At 47.1% G+C, this 20,732-nt stretch overlaps 2 protein-coding genes across 8 annotated transcripts in view; one reads left to right on the top strand and one right to left on the bottom strand.

Annotated features, from left to right (window-relative positions):
* Positions 1 to 588, bottom strand: part of Bysl (bystin like) — a 9,146-nt gene extending 8,558 nt beyond the window's left edge. Inside the window, exon 1 of the mRNA XM_033766635.1 lies at positions 1 to 588. This exon is cut by the window's left edge and continues 7 nt beyond it. Within this exon, the coding sequence (XP_033622526.1) occupies positions 1 to 243 (243 nt within the window). The 5' untranslated portion in view covers positions 244 to 588.
* A 57-nt stretch (positions 589 to 645) lies between these two features.
* Positions 646 to 12,714, top strand: Med20 (mediator complex subunit 20). Of its 7 annotated transcripts, none has more exons than XM_033766435.1 (4): positions 646 to 785; positions 1,531 to 1,685; positions 9,203 to 9,474; positions 11,691 to 12,714. In XM_033766435.1, the coding sequence occupies exons 1-4, from the start codon at positions 772 to 774 to the stop codon at positions 11,904 to 11,906; spliced, it is 657 nt and encodes a 218-aa protein (XP_033622326.1). In that variant the 5' UTR covers positions 646 to 771; the 3' UTR covers positions 11,907 to 12,714. The 7 variants fall into 7 exon arrangements, with proteins under 7 accessions (XP_033622326.1, XP_010615911.1, XP_033622327.1 ...); XM_010617609.2 differs by having other exon boundaries at positions 648 to 785; positions 9,221 to 9,474; XM_033766436.1 differs by lacking the exon at positions 646 to 785 and adding an exon at positions 942 to 1,003.
* Positions 12,715 to 20,732: the final 8,018 nt, after the last annotated feature.

Genomic DNA, 20,732 nt, shown 5'->3' with positions numbered 1-20,732 from the left:
TGGCCTGCCAGGCCGCTCCCCACTCCCGTGCTCGGCCTCGAGCTCCTCCTGTTGCCGCCGGGCTTGCTGCAGAATCCGCCGGCTCAGTCGGGGCCCCACGTACTCCTCCTCCTCCTCGGTTCCGCGACCCCGTCGCTTTTCCCGGACCCCTGCCCTCACCGCGTCCCCAGCCAGGATCTGCTCGGCCAGAGGTGCATGCTTTTCTTGATTCCCGAACCCACGGGCTGTCTTGAACTTGGGCATTTTCCTCCAAAAAGTCGCTGAGAAAGTTCACACGTGGGGACACCGACTAGCTCTGAGTGCGCTTGCGCAGTGAACTCCTACCGCTCAAGAGGCAACACAGAGATCACAGCGCCCCCCAGCGTTCGGAGGTCGGAAACGCTACCAGTGCCGCCCCACCTCGCAAAGGTCTCCGGGTCCTGGAACGGGACTCCGGGACTCATTGCCTTTAACGTTGGCTTCTCTAAGTGGTGGAATTCCGAAATCGCTCTTTCCAAGCCTCATGAAGCTAAGTTTAGGTGCTCAGCCAAATGGCAGCTCCTAGAGCTGCAAACCGGGGGGCGGAGCCGGGACGAAGACGTCACTTGTGCGTCATCGAGGGAGCGTCCAGACACGCCCCGTTTTCAATGCGCGCGCACCCGACGCTCTATGTGATGCATTTCCGGAGTGCCGCGGCGCCTGCTTTCTGCGTTGGCGGAGCTTCAGTACTTATGGACGGCGGGAGACCTCTGTGTTCTTCTGTGTGGTAGTGCCACTCTCAATCCGGAGGCTATGGGAGTGACCTGGTAGGGCTTCAAGGGCTTTTGTAGTGTGGGGCTTGGACTTATGGAGGGTCTTTGGAGCCCGGAGTGGCCCGAAGTGGTGATTTGGTGCGGAGGTCTGCCGTCCCGCAGGAACTGAGCAAGATGTTTTTGGGTTCCGTGGATGAGAGGCCCCTGTGAGGGACCAAGGGCTCTTCCTTTTTTTCTGGAAGATGTGCCCCCTTCCTTTTAGAGGGCAGCAGGTTAGGAATTTTATCCCAGGACCCAATCATTGCCTAGTATCTCCTTTCTTTATTTTTTGGTACATCTTCCTATCCGTGAGGCCATATTGTTCTTTTGGGAGTGGGACTTGAGAATATAGGGTCTTCAGACCAGGACCCACGCGCTGACAGAGCCAGAGTGCGTGGGGGAAGGGGAAGGATGTATATACATAAATTATTACAGGCAAGCGCCATCACACCTGGCTTCCCTTTTTTCTTACATGACTCCGCGTTACTGAGTGCTCAGTCTGTGTACCACCTGGAATCTTCACTTGAACTTTGGCACACATGCCATGCCTAGAAGGTGCTGGTGTGGTAGGAAGTTCATTGCCTTGGTGAGAGAGGCCTGAGATTTGTTCTTTGGTTCTCGCAGGAGGTCCCAGGGACTAGGTCTCTACTTCCTTGTCCTTAAGAGGCAAGGTCAAGGCACCATGATTCAGGGTGAGAGCAAGTGGCTCAGTTAGTGCTCGTGACTCTGGACACCCACGACTCGGTGCTTTCCTTTCCAGTGTGTCCCAGATGCCTGTGGCTGAGGGCAAGAGTGTCCAGCAGACGGTGGAGCTCCTCACCCGCAAACTGGAGATGCTGGGGGCAGAGAAGCAGGGGACGTTCTGTGTAGACTGTGAGACTTACCATACAGCTGCCTCCACTCTTGGCAGCCAAGGTCAGTGAAGTGGGTCTTGGGGTGGCTAACCGTGGTGTGGCCTTTGTGGACGTTCATGTCCATTCATATCTGTCCTTTCCGCTAAGGGCAGAGTTCTTAAACATGTGGCTGGATGGGTTTCTTTTTTGTTTTTTGTTTCTTGGTACCAGGGATTGAACTCAGGACTTTGTGCTTGTGAGGCAGAATCAGTGCCACTGCACTAAATCCCTGGCCCTTGGGTTTCTGAATTCAGTATTTCTTAGCCCTTTATCTCTTAGACTGGGGCTGTTGTGGTCTTTCTGCAACTGGAACTTGTTTTTAAAGCTTTATTGAATCCTAATTAAGTTATAAGTAATTGCACCCATTTAATTTATATTTGTTTGGTACTGGGGATCAAACTCAGGACCTTGTGCTTGTGAAGCAGTTGGCAGAACCACTGAGTTAAATCCCCGGCGCTTAATGCATATATCTTGATGAGTTGGCTCTATGCATCATATGACATAGGGACAGATCTTTGACACCATCACGAGAACCCAGATAATAAATCCATCATGTCAAAAAAGTTCTGCAAATTTTCTTTTATGCAGTTTGAACTCTTTTTAAATTAAAAAATTTATAGACATACATTTACGTAGTAAACACAACTACCAGAATTCTTCATATTTCAATATCATTCCACAATATAAAATATTCACAACATGGATTCTTGATGCCACACCATGCTGAGGTTCTTTCCAGTTAAGCCCTAAGTGTGTCATGCATGAAATATATGTTTATTTGAACTGTAAATAAAGTACTTGAGTCAAACTACTTAAGTACTCAGGAAAAATTTCTAAGAAATTTAGAAGAGGATAGTAATGATTTTTCCAAAACCTGTCTCAATCATCAAACTGCGAAGAATGAATAAGGCCACTATCACCTACTGTAGTGATGGATCAAGCGGCCATAGTAAGACAGCATGTCAGTATCAACCAAATGTATCATCTACAATGGCTAAGCATGCTTTTTCAAATAATTAGCTGTTTAGTTTTGTAAATTTTTGTTTTGTTTTTTTGGTCCCGGGGATCGAACTTGGGACCTTGCTCTTGCAAGTCAGAGGGTGGAACCACTGAGCTAAATCTCCAGCTATTTTTGTAAATTTTAAAGGCAAAGGGGTCAGAAAAATGAAACATCAAAAATTCATATTTAAGGGCCAGGGATTTAGCTCTGGTTCTGCTGCCTGCCTCGCAAGCGCAAGATTCCAAGTTCGATCCCTGGGACCAAAAAAAAATCATATTTAAGCTGCTACTGGTAGGTTTTAGTTTTCTAAAAAAAGGTGGACTTATTATTTTCCAGTTACCTTTTCTTCCTAAAGAAACTTTTGACAAATACAACCAATAAGTAAGTAGCTGCAAGTTGAGTGATTCTACTTTGTTTCTTGCAAACAAGTCCAGTGTAATGAGATCATTTCATAAAAGGAGAACTAGTGGTTGTCAGCCCTGGATGTCCATGAGAACCATCTGGAATGATTTTTAAAACAGAGTGGGTCTAATTCAGCTGTTACTGGAGGAGACCCACGGGTGAAAATGCTTTTAGCTCTGCAGCCAGGCTCAGAACCACCAAGTCCACTCATTCTGAAATAAAAAGAAAATACATGGGAAATTGGGGAAGGACGGTTAGTTTATAATTTATAAATCACACACCTATTTACTATGTGCCTAGTTTTATTTATGAACTATCCATTATTAATAAGATGAGAATTCCTGCACATCCCCTTATACCCGACCGCTGTTTGCAGCTTTACACTGAATGGATTCTCCTATTTGTCAAGACCTCAGTTCTGAGTTGCACTACGAGGAGGACTCACTCATGAAATCAGAACAGCTACTGCTGCTTATACTCAACAGGACCAAGCAAAACTGCTGCACTTGGCTCCCTTTGGTGCCTTGTTTTAAGAATTATAAATAGGGCTGGGCATGGTGGCGCACACCTGTAATCCCAGCACTCGGGAGGCTGAGACAGTAGGATCACTGAGTTTGAGACAAGCCTAGACTACATAGTGAGTTCCAGGTCAGTCTCAACTACATAGTGAGACCCTGTCTCAAAAAAACCAAAAAAAAAAAAAGAATTATAAATAGGTGCCAACCCACACAGAACAGATTGTGGATTACTGTAGGGAAAAAATAACTTATACAACTCACTAAGTTTTACCACCAAAAAGATTGAACTTGGCTAAAAGTTCTGAAAGATCTGAGACATTGGACTAAGAAGCTATAATTTATAATGAGATGTTGCTACATCCTTAAAAGCTATGGTAGCTGTACCAGTACTAAAGTAAGACTTCTCAGCTAAACTTCCCCTGGAATACAAGAGCACCAGCATGACTAATAATATACTTTTTATATGCAGTGATACCTCTTTTTAATATATAAAGCTCCACAACAAATTCCTCTATTAATTTTATAATGAAGTCCCTAATTCTTCTTTGCTACTTTGGTCTCAACATTTGAAAGCACATCAATTAATTTTGGAAATATACAACTGAACGATATGATCCTATTAACAGGCACATTTCAAAGTGGACTAAAGACATATTCAACCATGCCATTCAGTGTTCAGTACCTAAATGATATTTAATAATGCTTTTATTCCAAAAAAATCACTGAAAACTGGAATACTCTTTTAAGACTCAGTGCTCACAAACATGCAGAAAAAGCTATGCATTTTTATTCTTCCTGAAGGAATGTTACAGAATGCTCACTTTTTTTTTTTTTTTTAAACACGGGATGCATAATTTTGCCAGATTCTTTGTACTTTTCATTCCATCATCTTTTTTGGGTACTGGGGATTGAACTCAGGACCTTGTGCTTGCCAGGCAAGCGTTGTGTTGCTGAGCTAAATTCATTCCATCATCTTTTTAGCATCTGTCACCTAAACATGTTTTAAAGTACAGGAATTCCTGTCAGTTGTGACTGGAGGTGAGCTTTTAATGTTTTCATTTCAATTTGTATGTAGACCTCAGTCACAGCTGTCCTCCATCAGCTGCTTTTAGTAAGACAGTGACCTCTGGTGGACAAAAGCCAGTATCTTCCTCAAGTCCATCTCTGGATGAGTCATAGCTAAGTCTGTATTGCTAGTGTTGTCTGTCTGCAAATTTTTGCATTTCTCACATTTTCTACACATCTTAATCTTACCCTCTTCTTCCTAGTTAAAAGTATTTCTTGGGCTGGGGATTTAGCTCAGTGATTCCACCACCGGCCTTGCAAGCACAAGGTCCAGAGTTTGATCCCTAGTACGCCCCTCAAATCAATTCTTTCTGAGCTTGTAAGGTTGCAAAACCCAAGGCTGGAGAGGTTTGAGGTGTTGCCATTTTTTTTCTGTGACTCTACTCTTTCCTATCACAAACTAAGTGGCTTATGTCCTGGCATGGAGGAACCAAACGTGAAAAACATCTAAAGAAAAACAACTAGCATTGGAAAAATTTGCACAGATGAAATCTGCAACTGTTTTGCATTTTTAATTTATGATTTATTGTTTAATGTAAATAGGGACATCAGGAATACTAATCACAGAATCTCATCCTCTTGCCTCATTGCACAGTTATGAAAGAATACATAGTTTAGCAACAGTTGCTTCAGTGTTTAAAAACTTTTATAAATCAGTATAAATGAATGTCCATTACACATTATGTTTGTTTTTTTATTTTTTGTTTTTGTTTTTTTGGTACCAGGGATTGAACTTGGGTCCTTGCACTAACGAAGCAGGAGGTGGAACCACTGAGCTAAATCCCTGTCCTGTAGGTTTCTTCTTAAAGGTGCAATGTTTCTGCCCATTTAGCAGTTGACTCCAGATCTCATAATCTTCATTTTAGGCTCTCCAGATAATCCTTACATGCTCTGATGTTTAAAGACTTGATTTAGGCCCTCAGTTTTTTGTTTGGTTTTTGTTTTTTGAGACAGGGTCTTGCTATGTAGGTCAGGGTGACCTGGAGTTCACTAATTAGCTCTAGCTGGCCTTAAACTTGCAGCAGCCCTCTTGTCTCAGCCTCCCAAGTGCTGGACTTACAGGTTGCACCACCACGCTCACTTCAGGCCCAAGATTCTGTATGTGATTCTTTGAGCTTTGGTAGATCTTCTGTGTAAAGATTTCCTGTTTCCTACATCTGGCCAGTGTTTTGGCTACTTCATTAGCATGACCTTGACCCATGAGTCAGCTTTTGTTTTCTGGCTGTTGAGTGATGAGAGGGCTGTAGGTGGTGGCTGTAGTATATGAGTTGGGGAACTTGGTTCTCTTAGCCTTGGCTCTACAGTAACCTGGCCTTGGACAGTTTCGTAACACAGAGGCTTCGTTCATGGAGGCAGATTCCTGTGTCCTGGCCTCCCGCATACTGACTGCAAGGGTGGGCAAGCCCCAGCACCTGTGTGGCTGTTTCCTTTCCATCCATTCCTCTTCCTCGCACTTCCCCTGCAGACAGCATTCTCAGGCTCTTCTAGTTCCTTCTGTTCCCTTTGGTCGGCTTGGGGGAAGACTGGTGCACGAGAGGAAAGGGAGATACTGTACTTCTGTCCCTCTGCTTTGGGCAGTGCCACTGGCCTTGTGTCTTCTCCTTGGTTCTGGCTCCTGCTCAGTGGCTCTCATTCCTGGCTCATTTCTTTCTCCTTTCAGCCCTAAGGGTGGGGCAGCTTCCGGTGTTGCTAATCTTCCATTCTTCCAACACTGCCCTTGTTCTCTGTGTACTTAGCTTCTACTGAACCTCTCTGGCATGGGCTCTGTTTTTGAACTCTTCTCAGTACCATGCTTCTGTCTGTGAAATGGCGACAACTGTGACTGAAATAACCCAGGGTTGTGCTCATTACGTGGGAATCACATGTTAAGTGTGTACAATGCATGCTTAACCCTTAGAAGGGAGGTGTCATGCAGTATTTAATAAATGGCAGTGCGGAGCTGTGTTGTGTTTTCTTTGATAACATTGCAGTGTTTCCTTTGACACCCTCAAGAGATAATGACAACAGGGCTGGGGATTTAGTGGCACCACACCTGCCTTGAAAGCACAAGGTCTTGAGTTCGATCCCTGATACCAAAAAAAAAAAAAAAAAGATAATGACAAAAGTACTCAGTGAAGAACACTCCAGAAGGTACGGCCTGGCTGGGGAGACAACACCTTCACGGTTCATGGTTCACGGCACACAATGGGACAGAGGGGAAGAGAGTGAATGTGAGTCCTGGGATCTGCTGCCTGCAGGCTGTGTGAATGTGGCTCAGACCCTCACAGCAGCAGCACTGGCATCGCCAGGAAGGGTCCCTAAGTTGCAGGTCGCCGGAGTTGGGCCCAGGTTTCTGGTTGTTTTTTTTTTTGTTGTTGTTGTTGTTGTTTTTTGGTACCGGTGTTGGAACTTGGGTCCTTGTGCTAGCGAGGCAGGCAGCAGAACCACCGAGCTAAATCCCCAGCCCTGGGCCCAGGTTTCTGACTGGAGGGGCAGAGGGGTATCTGGGATCATAAGGTCTGCTTTCCAAACCCAGCTCCTACCAGTCTCTGAGAAAGGGCTCTTCTCACTCATTTGTACAGGATTTGTCCAAGAAGGAAGAAAAGCTACATATATATGTGATTCAGTAGAGAAAGGAAGAAAGCAAAAAATGGAAAGCAAGTTTCCTGTACAGCTGCCTTGACCCCAGGTGTTTTTTAACAAGTTCCTGCTGCTGTGGGACTTTACCTTCATTTTCCTCATCAGTGAAAGGGAGATGGTAACGGTTCTGCTTTACCTGGTGTGCAGATAGGAAAGAGTTTTGTTGTGATTTTTCTGTTTTGTTTTGTGGTTTTTTTGAGACAGTGTCTTTCTGTGTAGTTCAGACTGGCCCTTGAACTTACTATGGAGCCCAGGCTGGCCTCGCACTTAACAGCAATAGCCTTCCTAATGCTGGGCTTACAGGTGTACAGTGTACCACCATGCCTGGCTGTTGTAATTTAAAAAACAACAACAACAACAAAAAACAACTCACAATTGGATGTGTAACACCATTTGCAGGCCCACAGGGTGGATTAAGCACGTGACTACAGGAAGTGACCTGAGGAGAGAATGACAGATCAGTTTGAGGGACCTTTTTCTTCAGGTTGTTTTGAACTGGTTCCAGAGCAGAGAAAGGCTGTGGGTTGGCATCCGGTAGGCAAGAGAGATGGGCTGCAGGCTGACTGCAGAACCTGCTGCATGCAGGAGTGGGAGCAGAGCTGAGGTCGAAGGTCCTGGGAAGACCCATAGCCCCTGCTAGGGCCCATGGGTGCTGTCTTCTCCCCTTTCCCTTGCCACTATCTTCTGTCTGCCAAGAATATCATTTTGCTTCATGTGGCCAAATCCTTCTCTCTCTCAGTATCCTGCAAGGGCCGTTTCCCTGCTGACTTTGCTCACTTTAGTTTCCTCCTATCCTGCAGTCCTTCTTGCCTTTCAGAAGACTTTCGGGTCTTTCCCAGCTGATCACTTGTCTTATTTTGTGGTTTTTTGATCTTTCAGAATGTTTTTCATCCCTGTCCCTCATGAGATTGTCAGCTTTTTATTTTTGTTTATTTATTTATTTTTGTTTTGTTTTGATTTTTGAGACAGGGTCTTACTGTGTAGTTGAGACTGACCTGGAACTCACTATGTAGCCCAGGCTGGTCTCAAACTCACAGAGATCCTCTTGCCTCAGCCTCCCAAGTGCTGGGATTACAGGCGTGTGCCACCATGCCCGGCAGATTGGCAGCTTTTTAAGTCTGGGTCCTAGTTCTCTCCTGGGATGTCTGAAGCCTAGCACAGTGTTGGGAGGTTTAATAACATACTGAACACCTGGGATTGTGGCAATCTGTTCATTACTTCTTATGGTTTATTAGTGGAATGTTGCTTTCCATTTTTTGCCTTCTTTATTTTTTGGGGGAACCAAATACGTATAGCCTTCCTTCTTGTAGAAAACCTATAAAAAGGAATGAGTGAGTAAAACTCCCTTCTCAGAAATTGGAAAGGTTGAGCTGCAGCTTGGAACTGGCCTTCCGAGCCCAGATCTTCAGTTCTCTCTGCTGTAGTGTGCTGCTTGCTTCCCAGGTCCGCTGGACTTCTTAAAATACTCCTGGCCCTCCCACCTTTGGACAAGGCCCCAACTTCCAGAGGCCTAGCACACCAGACTTACAACAAGTTGGCACCCAGTCTTCCTTTCCAGCTTCGTGCTCACATTCTCCACTTTCCTGCTGCTCCAGGACTTTTTCCTAGATGTCTAAGCGGAAGAGTTCAAGGTAGGAAGGGGTAGAAATGACAGCTGCCTCACTGCCCTGCCCAAGTACCACTGTTTTACTTATCAGATCGTATATGATAACAAAACGTGTGCTAACAATCATCGGAATTAAGCAATCTGTCTGCAAGCTCCCCACACAGCTTGACAGTGAAGCAGTCATCAACTCTCTTAGTTCCGAGTGTCCCCCGCCTGCTGTCCCCACTACCCCTCTGGAAAAGGCCAATGTGGATCCCCGTCAGGCAGCCAAGGTGGCACAGTTCCCTTGCCGTGACTGTTGTGGGTGTGCGGGTGACAGTCCTGTGCAGTGTGGGCTGTCTCCGCAGGTCAGGCCGGGAAGCTGATGTACGTGATGCACAACTCCGAGTACCCACTGAGCTGCTTCGCCCTCTTTGAGAACGGCCCGTGCCTCACCGCTGACTCCAACTTCGATGTGCTCATGGTGAAGCTCAAGGGCTTCTTCCAGAGCGCCAAGGCCAGTAAGATCGAGACCCGCGGCACCCGCTACCAGTACTGCGACTTTCTGGTGAAGGTGGGCACGGTCACAATGGGGCCCAGTGCTCGGGGCATCTCCGTGGAGGTAAGACCTTGGGGAGCCAGAGTGGGGTGTGCAGGAGGTGGTTCAGCAAAGGGCTCTGCAGGTCTGGTCCTAACCAGGGGGGTGATGACCCAGTAATCCCTGTACTGAGTGAGGCTTGAGAATTTGAATTCCATCTGGGCTATTTAGTGAGACCCTGACTCGAGGTGGGGGGCTGGGGATGGAGCCCAGAGGTAGAGCACCCCCTGGTTCAGTTCTCAGGACCACAGGAAGATCCAGAAAGGTTCCCCAGTCCTGCTCAGGTCAGACAGGCCAGATGGATACCTACCTGGACCCTGGCTCCCAAACACCTGTGCTTCCTTTGAAGAATTTTTTGTCCTTTAGTCTTTCATATAATCCCCAACCTAGGATGGGAAGAGGAAGTGGCTTGCACCAAGTAGAACGTACAGGAGGCCTGGATTGCTGGAGAAAGGAAGGGTAGTTAGGGAGGGAGGAGAGTTACAATGTGGGGGACCAGCCATCCCTTCGGAAGAGGGCTCTAAAGGTGCGCTTTCTGTCGTATGTGTCCACATACTCATATGCAGAGTACTCTCATGTGTACTGACTGTCTGCTTGCCTCTTGGTGCACTGTCTCTCGTGTGTGAGAGGCAGGGAGAATGGCAGCAGCGGGTTTTGGGGTCTGAAAATCCACAACTTGCTACATGCCCAGCACTGTGTGGACGATACAAAAGTAATCTGTGTTATTTATTTATTATTTATTTATTTATTTTGGTACCAGGGATTGAACTCGGGTCCTTGCGTTTGCAAGGCAGGTGCCAGAACCGCTGAGCCCCCAAAGTAATCTTAGCCAGTAATCCCTAGGCCCAAAAGTAATCTTACAAAGCCTGTCTTTTGAAAAATCATCACTTAGCACAAGATCAAGGCCAAAACACACAAGCGATTCCCTTTTTTTTCAGGTACTGGGGATCAAACTCAGGACCTTGTGCTTACAAAGCAGGTGTGGTGGCACTGAGCTAAATCCCCGGTCCACGAATTTTTTTCCAGTACCAGGGATTGAACTCAGGGCCTTCTCGCTGTGCTACATTTTCAGCCCTTTTAACTTCTTAGTTTGAGACAGGCTCTCACTAATTCACTGAATTGCGTAAGCTGGGCTCGAACTTGTGATCCTCCTGTCTCTGCTTCCCTGTGTGCCAGGATGGCAGATGTGGAGCCGAGCTCCACACAGTTTTTGAAGTTGGTCTAAAAAACACCATGAAAGAGGCACAGTGGCTTTGGGAATTCAGGCAGTGAGAACCCTGCTGACTGGTTGGGAGGCTTCGGTGTTAGGGCCTTAAAACGTAAAGACCTGTGGAAGGTGGGTGGAGGGAGCCAGAAGGGAGGAGTTTCTCTCAGGACCCTCAGGACCAAGGTTTCCTAAACTGGCCCAGTTCCTGGAATTCCCCATCATCCTCCAGTTTCCAGCTGGGTAGTTATGTGCACTCCGCTGTTTCTTACTTATGTTTCCTGTGGCTGCTCTCCTGTGAAAAATTAAGAGAGAAGATGAGAAAACCCAAAATGTATGTCCTTTGGCCTCTGCCACATTGGCTGGGAAACTCATTCTTAGGGCCAGAGCCAAGCCTGGGTATACTTCAGGTGTTGTGCTTGGCCTTAGGAACATAGGAGTCCTACCCCCGTGTTTAGTCACCTGCCCTGCTTCCTTCCTCCCCTCCCCTTCCCCTTCCTCTTCCCCTTTTCCTTCCTTTTCTCTTAGTTTCCCTGAGCTCTCCTTCAATGCCTGGGATTTTCTCAGACTGTGAGCAGGCCCACCCAGCTGCAGGAGAATAATAAGAGACACCAGTGAAAAGGCTGTGCGGTGTGTCAGTTGAATAGTTCTGGACCAACGCTGTGCTAGAAGGGTGTCTTTTTTCTTTTTTCTTTTTCTTTTTCTTTTGTAGCAGGGATTGAACTCAGGACCTTGTGCTTGCAAGGCATGCTTCGGCACTACTGAGCTAAATACCTGGCCCTTTTCTTTTTCTTTTCGAGACAGAATCTCATCTCACTGTGTCCTACAGGTTGGCCTTGAACTCACTGTGTAGCCCAGGTTGGCCATAAGATTGGGCCAATTGTCTTGCTTCAGCCTCTGGAGTGCAGGGATTACCTGCTTCACCACTGTGCCTGGTTCCTAAGAGGGATGTCTGGCTCTGGTCCAGAGAACATTGCAGGAGAAGCAGCCCTCATCTTTGCCCTCCTCACTTCCCCCTCTGTCCCTTTGGTCGCAGGTGGAGTACGGCCCCTGTGTGGTGGCTAGTGACTGCTGGAGCCTGCTGCTGGAGTTCCTGCAGAGTTTTCTGGGCAGCCACACTCCAGGGGCTCCTGCAGTGTTTGGGAACAGACACGATGCCGTCTATGGCTCCGCAGACACCATGGTCCAGTACATGGAACTCTTCAACAAGATCCGAAAGCAGCAGCAGGTGCCAGTGGCTGGAATTCGGTAGCAGCTGGCAGGTGCCAGCTAGACCACACAAGGGGGCTGCACCTCACTGCTCCAGACCCTGAGACCAGCGAGACATGGGTTTTCCTCTCCCTCTCCTTCCCAGCTTGGCTGTGTTTGGCTCTGCGCCCCTTCCCCTCCCGTCAGACCTTCCCCAGGCCTCTAGCAGTTGCTGTATGGGATTTGTCCTGTCCTCAAGAACAGGATCTGGGAAGCATGGAGACATTGGCCTTCTGCTGCTTTAGGGGAGAGGTAGAACATGGTGTTCCTGCCTATCTTCCAAAGGGAGCAGTGTGTGCCTCAGCTCTGAGGGTTCAGCCTAGGCCCAGGGGCCTTACTGTGCTGAGCCCCTCCTGGAGGCAGACGGTGGCACAGCTGCCAGGGTGTCTCTGGTTTTGTGACCTGTTGGCCATAGTGGTTTGGGGAACTGACTTTCCAGGGGTGTGGTCTGAGTCCTTTGAGCTCTTCTGACAGCTTTCCCTTTGGTTGTGAATTATGTGAAGCCACAGGCTAAATTATTGTAATGGAATCCAAAGGGCATGGCCTCTCACTAGATAGAAGTAAGAGGCCAGGTAGATTTAATTCAGCAAGGTCATCCAGCACTTGCTTTCCTCATTTTTTTCTTTTCTTTTTTTTTTTTTGGTACTGGGATTGAACTCAGGACCTTGTACTTACAAGGCAGGCGTGGTGCCACTGAGCTACATCCCTGCGGTTTCCTTATTCTTGTTCAGCCACCCCAGGGTGTTATCCTACCCACAAGGCCAGAGCAGGCTTACAAGCTCCGTATCCACATTCCACTGGGGAAACAAAAACTCACTCTCTCTCTCTCTCTCTCTCTCTCTCTCCTCCCCCCTCCCCTCTTTTCTCTTGGGCTAGAGATGGAAGCCAGGGCCTTTCCACTGAGCTACGTCCCCAGCCCTTTTTAAAATTTTTAAAATTTTTTATTTTGAGACACAGTCTTGCTAAACTGCTAAATTGCCCAGAATGGGATTGAGATTATGATCCTTAGCCTCTCGAGTGCTGGGATTTCAGGTGTGCCCAGCTAGCATTTCTTCTTTTTTCTTTTTTTTCAGTACCAGGAATTGAACTTAACCTTGTACTTGCCAGGCAGGCACAGCACCACTGAGCTAATAAATCCATGGCCCCAGATAGTATTTTTTATTCTTTTTTTTATTTTTTTGAGACAGCGTCTCACTATGTAGTTCAGGCTGTCCTCAAACTCACTGTGATCCTCCTGCCTCAGCCTCCTGAGTGCTGGGATTGCAGGTGTGCCTCACCATTCCCAGCTAGCATTTCTTTTTTAAAGGCTTTACGACCTACAGTGCTCACATCATTGTGACCACACTTTGCCGAAAGGGATACTGGGACATAGTGCCCCTGGTCTGGGCAGCCACATGCCCAGTTAAACTTGAGGGGTGCTGTGATTAAAAGATGAAGGAGAAGCTGTGCATGGGAGGCAGGTGTATAATCCCAGCACTGGAGGTTGAGTTGGAAGGCTAGCCGTGAGTTTGAGGCCAGCCTTAACTCTGTAGTGAGATCTTGTCACGACAAAAAAGATGGAGACTCTGGGAGCTGAGGCCCAGTGAGTGACCTCTTCTCCAAGGAACTTAAGACACACCCAGGAATGCACTTGGCAGCCATTTCAAGGTTTGTTTATGAGCTGGGCTGGGTGGGATAAGGACTGAGCCCAGAGCCACTGTGAGCTTAGTGGGATTAGTCACAGTGGGGACTCTGTTCTGCACCCTGCTTAAGCTCTCTGCAGCCCTCACAGCTTGGGAGAGTGGCTGCTCCTGATCCCTGCACCAGCATTTAGGGTTTCCTGGGTTCTTTATCCCTGTCTCATTGGAGCCTCCAAGCAGCTCCTTTAACTTCTGCTGCTTGCCTCCCTCTCTCCTGCTACAGAAATGTTTAGCCAGACTTACATTTGAGATACACAGAAATTTTCTTAGGAGAACTTCTTCGTGGATGGGAGATTGTTTGAATCATACTGGGGGTTGAGCCCTAGCACTTTTGTATTTTCAGACAGAACCTTGCTAGGCTGAGCTCCAACTCTGCCATCCTCCTGCTTCAGCCTCCCAGAGGATTGGAAGTAAAAATCACGTACTGTCACACCCGGTGGAAAATTGGTAATGCACACAGTGTAGGTCATCACAGATAAAATCGCTCCTTGAAGGCATCTAAAGAGAAATTGTTTTCAGGGAACATTCCTGCAGCAAGAGTCAGGTACTGGTCGTGTTTCCCTTTGAGCTTTGGCAGGAAGCCCCATTCACCTTCCTATTAACAGGATCTGTTATCTGCATTTTTTTCTCTGTCCTTCCCTGTTTTGGTTATTTATTTTGTCCTTGCTCTTTAAATCTTGAGGTCTGCTTTAGATATCATTTGTACACAATAAATGTGCCGATTTTATGTTTTTGGCCTTCTAATTTATATTTGCTCTTGTCCAGGTTTATTTGTTCTTTGCTTAGACAGCCTCAAGTCTTTTTTATAGAGCAAGACACGGTGTAGCTGCGATTTTGTAAGTAATATGTTCCTGCCTGGGCTGGTGGCGCACACCTATAGTCCTAGCTTTTGGGAGGCTGAGGCAGGAGGATCACCCTGCGTTTGAAGCCAGCCTGAGCTACATAGTGTGACCCTATCTCAAAAAGCCAAAAAATAAAATAAAATAAAATTTAAAAAGTAATTGTTCCCACAAATTGAATGTGGGAAGTAAGACACTTGACTGACTTAGAAGGGGCTTAGTTCCCTGAGGCTGAAAAATAAACATAGAATAAAATCCTTTATACTTTGACTTTTAGGCATAGCCTATACACATCCAGTATTTTTTACTTTTGTCTTTTTGTTTTTTTGTGTTTTGCTACTGGGAATCGAACTCGGGACCTTGGGCTTGCGAGGCAGGTGGTGGAACCACTGAGCTAAATCCCTGGCCCTGTTCTCTTGTTTTTGTTTTGTTTTCCATTTTTGAGTGGGTCTCACTGTGTAGCCCAGGCTGGCCTCTAACTTGCTGCAATCTTCCTGCCTCAGCTTCCCAGGCGCTGGGTTATAGGCGTGCCTGGCTCTTGAATGCGTATTTGGTCAGCTTTCAACACAGTGAATGGCAAATTAAGTTTGAACTACCATGTGGGGACTTTTGTCCATCGTGGTGTTTTGTGTCAGTTAAAAGAGATATACTGAAGGACACCGTGTTGTGTTTGATCTCTCCTTATCATGGAATGTGGCTCCACCACCGTGACTGCCAACCAAGTGAACTCATGACGTGGGAAGGGCCACGTGCCGCCAGTTGTGTGAAAGTCTGGGTGGGGCTTTCAGGAGTAGGTTAGGGGACAGTTGTCAGTAATTTCTGAAAGTTCAGATTGAATAAAATTTGGGTGCTGTTTGTTAAATTTAAGGGGGACAAGGCACGGTTTGCCCATTTTATAAATAAAAAAATCTTACATTGAGTGAATGGAGATGCTGTGTGTTTTGGTTCATTTCTGGTGTCCTTTTCCACTTCCGCACCTCCATCTGCTGCTCACAGGTGCTTCAGCCCCTCCCAGTCTGTAGCCCCAGAAAGCAGGACTGGACACTGCCCACGTGTCAAGTGAGTGGGGACTTTTGCCAGCCTTGACTGTCAGCCCAGCAGGCAGCTTGGAGCTCCCTTGGATCTTTGACCTTGATGGGGCAGGGGAGGCTGTGCTGTCAGAGGCCTCCACTGAGGTGAGGGTGGAGTCCAAGCCAAACTTCCAGCTCAGGTCTCCTAGCTGCCAACAGTGTGGTGCCTGGACCCTGCTGGGGTGCCTGATAATGTTAGGTGGAATGTGGGCAGCATTTTATACTAGCACGTGGGTCTCCTGATGAGCCAGTACTTTACTCCTTAGGAAGAGGTGATTCATTTTTTAAATCTTTTTTTTGTTTTATTTTGTTTTTTGAGACAGGGTCTTGCTGTGTAGTTCAGGCTGGCCTCCAACTCACTCTGGCCCAGGCTGATCTCAAACTCACAGCAATCCTCCTGCCTCAGCCTCCTGAGTGCTAGCTAGGATTACAAGCATGCGCCACCACACCTGGCTTAAAGTCATTTTAAAGGATATCTCTGGTTTCAGGACAGTGACACGTGGAAACTGCAGGCTCTGTCGTTTTGGAAGACAGATGCTGAGGGACCTCTGTCATGGAGCCTGGTTCCTGCATCCATCCGAGGCTCCTGCTATTCCATTTGCTGTCCCTGTCCATGCCACCTCCTGCCGGTGTCCCTCAGATGCTGTGCACCAAGTCATCACGTTTCTCCTGCCCCCTACTGGTGTCCCTGCTCCCTGAAGGATAATTGCTAGAGTCTCACCACACCTCCCTGCCACCAGAGCTGGCTGCACCCAAGTGTCAAGGCTGCAGGGGGAGGCAGTCAGCCACATTTTTCTCTTCCGGTCCCAAAGGGTGAGCCTTGTGGTTGGAAATTCCCACCTAAGTGTGTGTTCTGGGTGTCAAAATTGGACTGAAAGTACAACAGGGAGCCAAAGGGCTGGGCATTGTGAGGTCCTTTGGTAGCTGTAGAAGCAGGCAGGACAGATGTCTGCACTCCACAGCAGACCTCTCCACATCTGTAACGCCACTGTAGGTGAGGACCCTGATTACCACTGCCTGTGGCACAGCTGACTCCACTGTGCTACAAGTCGGGGCCTCTCCTGGGGTTTGGTGTCCTTGGCCTGTGAGCCGCATTTCTTAGGGGTGCTCCCCACCGGGGACTTCCAAATCAGTCTCTGATGCTTAAGTCTCCATACGCCATCCCTCCGAGGTCATGCAGCCTGGAGTTGGCCCTGTCTAGGGAAATGCCTTGCCTTGTGTTTAATTCTTCTCTCATTATTAACTCTGAGACGAAAACAAAACAGACCCGTCCCACCTGTCCTATCCCCCCAGGTGACAGGACTGGACTGCGCTTAAGGAGAGAATTTGTTAGTTGTTACTGGAGGGTGACAGGAGGGTGACTAGAGCAGGGTGTGCGTGTGCACACGTGGTGGGTGGAACCCACAGCCTTGTTTATGCTACGCGTGCCACTGAGCTGCACTCCTACCCCTGCAGCAGGACATTTTTTTTTTTTTTGTAATGTCCAGGCTGACCCTGAATTCCTGGGCTTTAGTAACTCTCCCCTCGCTCTTCTGTAGTCCTGGGACTACACATGTGCGTCACTGTTCTGGTCAGACAGTGGTTCTTAACACACCCAGAGTTTTCACATTGGAGTTTTAAGAGCCTAATGTGTCCTGAAATCAGATACAGAATCTTGTGTACCTGTTTTTTTTTTAATAGGATTTATATGTTTCATTGGAGTATCTTAAAATATCTGTGATTAAAAACAAAACCAGGGGGCTGGGGATTTAGCTCAGTGGTCCCGCCACCTGTCTTGCAAGTGCAAGGACCTGAGTTCAATCCCTGGTACCAAAAACCAAAACCAAACCAGGGGCCAGGTGTTTAACTCCGTGGAACCGCACCTGCCTTGAAAGCACAAGGTCCTGAGTTCGATCTTCAGTACCAAAAAAAGACAAAAACCAGTATTTGGTGACCAAGGTTTCCCCTGCCATTTGAACTCCACATCTAGGCTCCTCGCTGCACAGTCGTCCCCTTCACTTTAGTCCGGCAGGCAGCTCAGAGTGCCTGGGAAGGTGTGCTGTTTTTGTGCTTCTTTTTCCATAAGGTTCTCCTTCCTTTTAGAAATGAGCAGCAGGGAATGTGTGTGGAGCAGGCTCGCTTGCTCTTGGTGGCCCCAGAGTTGTTCTGTTCTCCCATTCTCCACGGTATCTGAAAATTAATTCAGCAGAGTAAGTATATAGTTTGGTTTTACAGTATAATGTGGTTGATGAGACAGAAATAGTTCCTACCCTCCATGATGAAATAAATTAGCTAGTAAAAAAAAACCTTTTGGGGTATGGGTGTAGCTCAGTGGTAGAGCTCTTGCCTAGGATGTGCAAGGCCGTGGGCTAAGTCTCTTAACACTATAAATCAAAACCTAAAACAAAAAGCCCAAAAACTTTTGGAATCATCAGGGCAAAGACTTCTAATGCTATTTATTTATTTATTTAATCAAACTGAAGAGTGCTGTGAGGATCAAACTCAGGACCTTGCACTTGCGAGGCAGGCATTGTGCCACTGAACTAAATTCCAGGCCTGAGACTCCTAATTCTTTTGCATTTTGTTTCATTTTCAACACACCCTTGGCTTGTCACATGGCATAGGCCAGTTGTTGTTTTTCTTGTTGTTGTTGTTTTTTGGTTTTTTGAGACAGGGTCTCACTGTGTAATTGAGACTGACCTGGAACTCACTATGTAGCCCAGGCTTGTCTCAAACTCACAGCGATCCTCCTGCCTCAGCCTCCTGAGTGCCGGGATTACAGGTGTGCCCTATCACGCCCAGAGGTTAATAATGAATTCTGAATTTTCTGTGGAGGCTTTAGAAAAGCATTTAGGAATTGAATTAGCATGAGGAATTAAGAGGTTAGGTTATCCTGAAACCAGACATGAGCATCAGAAATGTTCAGCTGTATAGGAAAGACAAGACTGGAGATGTGGAGGTGACAGGGGTCCTGCAACCTGCTGCATGTCTGACCACTGCCTTAGATGGCTGGGTGCTGGTCAGAGCAGTGGCCCTCATGTGTCACATGATTCAGACAGGCCCATGTCCCCAGGTCCCATACACACAGGGAACAATGATGTCTGCCTTCCTTGTTTCACAGGGTTGTTGAGCAGCTCAGAGAATGGCCAAGAAGAGCACTGTAGGCAAGGGCACGCTGTCCCCGCTCTTGTGTCCTCACAGTGCTCAGGATGTTGGTGGTGAGGATGTTTAGAAGGGTGGTTATAGGGACTCAGTGCTGCTTGGATTAGGCTATAATCTGCAACACAAAGACGCTTTTGTGACAGCAGTGTGCAGAGGTCTAGAGGAACTATTTGTTGCACAAGTGTGTTTTCTGTAAGCAGATGAATGGCACAACTGCGTGATCATTGCTGAGATAGGGATTTTTTTTTTTTTTTTTTTGAGACAAGGTCTCATACTATGTAGTCCAGGCTGGCCTCAAACTCATGGGGAACCTCCTGCCTCAGCCTCCCGAGTGCTGGGATTACAGGCATGCACCATTATACCCACCTTAGCCTCTTAACTCTGAAGCTACAATAAAACTTCTATTAGTGACCCCAAAAATCTTTTCAGATTTAAATTACTTAAAATAGCCTTTCTATTCTTTTCTCTAATTCATAATTTTCAAAACTTTTGATCTCAGGACCCCCTTCACATTTCTGAAAAGTACTGAGAATTTCAAAAAGCTCTTTTAAAAAAAAGCTGTGCTTATGTAGGTTAATATTTCTAAAAAGTATTGAGAACTTTAAAAAAGCTCTGTTAAAAAAAGCTGTTTAGGGGCTGGGGATTGAGCTCAGTGGTTCCAGTGCTTCCCTTGCAAGCACAAGGACCTGAGTTCAATACCCAGTGCCAAAAAAAAAAAAAAAAAAAAAAAAAAAAAAAAAAAAGCTGTTTAAGCTCTAAAGTGAGGAATAATAATCTAATATTGAAAATCCAATTCAAACTGTCCAGATTCCCTCAGTCCCCACCCCAAGGCTTTTACAGCTGGCTGAGTCCAATCAAGGACCCCCACACTAGAAGCTGAGACGCTCAGGAGTGGGGGTGTAGCTCAGCCACAGAACTCCTGTTTATGTTGTACGTGCAAGGCCGTGTGTCTGATCTCTACCACCGCAAAAAAAAAAAAAAGGAAAGAAAAGCTATTTATGTACGTTATATGTTGATGTTTAATTTACCTTAAATTTAGGAAAATTAAAATAGTTATTAATTCGCTAGGCGTGGTAGCACACCTTTGTAATTCCAGCACTCTGGGAGGCTGAAGGGGGAGGATTGCAAATTTGAGTCCAGCCTGTGCAACAGCCATTTAGTATGATCCTTTCTCACAGTAAAAAGGGCTAAAAATGTAGCTCAGTGCAGTGGGTCTGGATTCAGTCCCTAGTACTATAAATTAATATAGTAAAATACCTCATTTAAAGGTGAAAGTAAACCCAGCACATGTTCATCTAAATACTTTTTAATGAAAACAACATGTTTCAAACAAAATTTTTCGAAAACTGTCATTGTTTCATGTTTTTGCAAATCCCTCGAAGGGCTGGCACAGTAAAAATACGTACGGTTTTTCTGCTTTTGAAATCAACCTACTGCAGTATGTTGCTTTGGTTGGAGAATTACGAAGTTAGGTCAGGACACTGTGCCCAGGAGCCCGCGCAGGCTACTTTCTGTGTCCCGATGTCCCCCGCCCAGGTCCTCAGGGCCACCGCGTCCCAAGCCTCTTCCGCCCGCGCTAGCTGTGCTCGACTCTAGGAGCCGGCTAACTTCTGCAAACCCTGCCTCCCGAAGCCCAGGTTTCCTGGCTGCTGCTCCTTTAGGAATGGCACGGTAAGGAAAACAACAAAAACAGAGACGGAGAGTGAGAAAACTGCCTCTTCGCAGCGCGCAGGGATGCTGAAGGTGAGCCTTCGAGAGTACAGGGAACTCAGGCCAAACTCCAGGCTCCCCAGAGGTGTGCTCCAGAAGGGCGGGAGTCTCTGGCCCTTTAAGGAGGAGGGACAGACGGAAGAGTCTGTACCTTTAAGAGTCTCTTTGTCTGGACACCTTCTTTACGCTCACGTGAGTAAACCAAACTTCTACCGGGGATTCTTGGCGCCCCGCTACGCCACCACCCCTCAAGCCAGACTCCAGGAGGCCGCACGTTGACGGCGGACTGAAACGGCGACGGCGGAACAGACCTGTGAGAAATGGGATAGAGCCAGGGTCGCGGCCCGGCGCCGAGCGGTTGGCGCAGTGCGGGTCTGTGGGCGGGGCTCCT

This window comes from Fukomys damarensis, unplaced genomic scaffold (assembly GCF_012274545.1).
Source record: "Fukomys damarensis isolate Sample0158 unplaced genomic scaffold, DMR_v1.0_HiC HiC_scaffold_20, whole genome shotgun sequence".
In the NCBI taxonomy this organism is placed as follows: Eukaryota; Metazoa; Chordata; class Mammalia; order Rodentia; family Bathyergidae; genus Fukomys; species Fukomys damarensis.
This window is presented reverse-complemented; position numbering and strand designations above follow the sequence as displayed.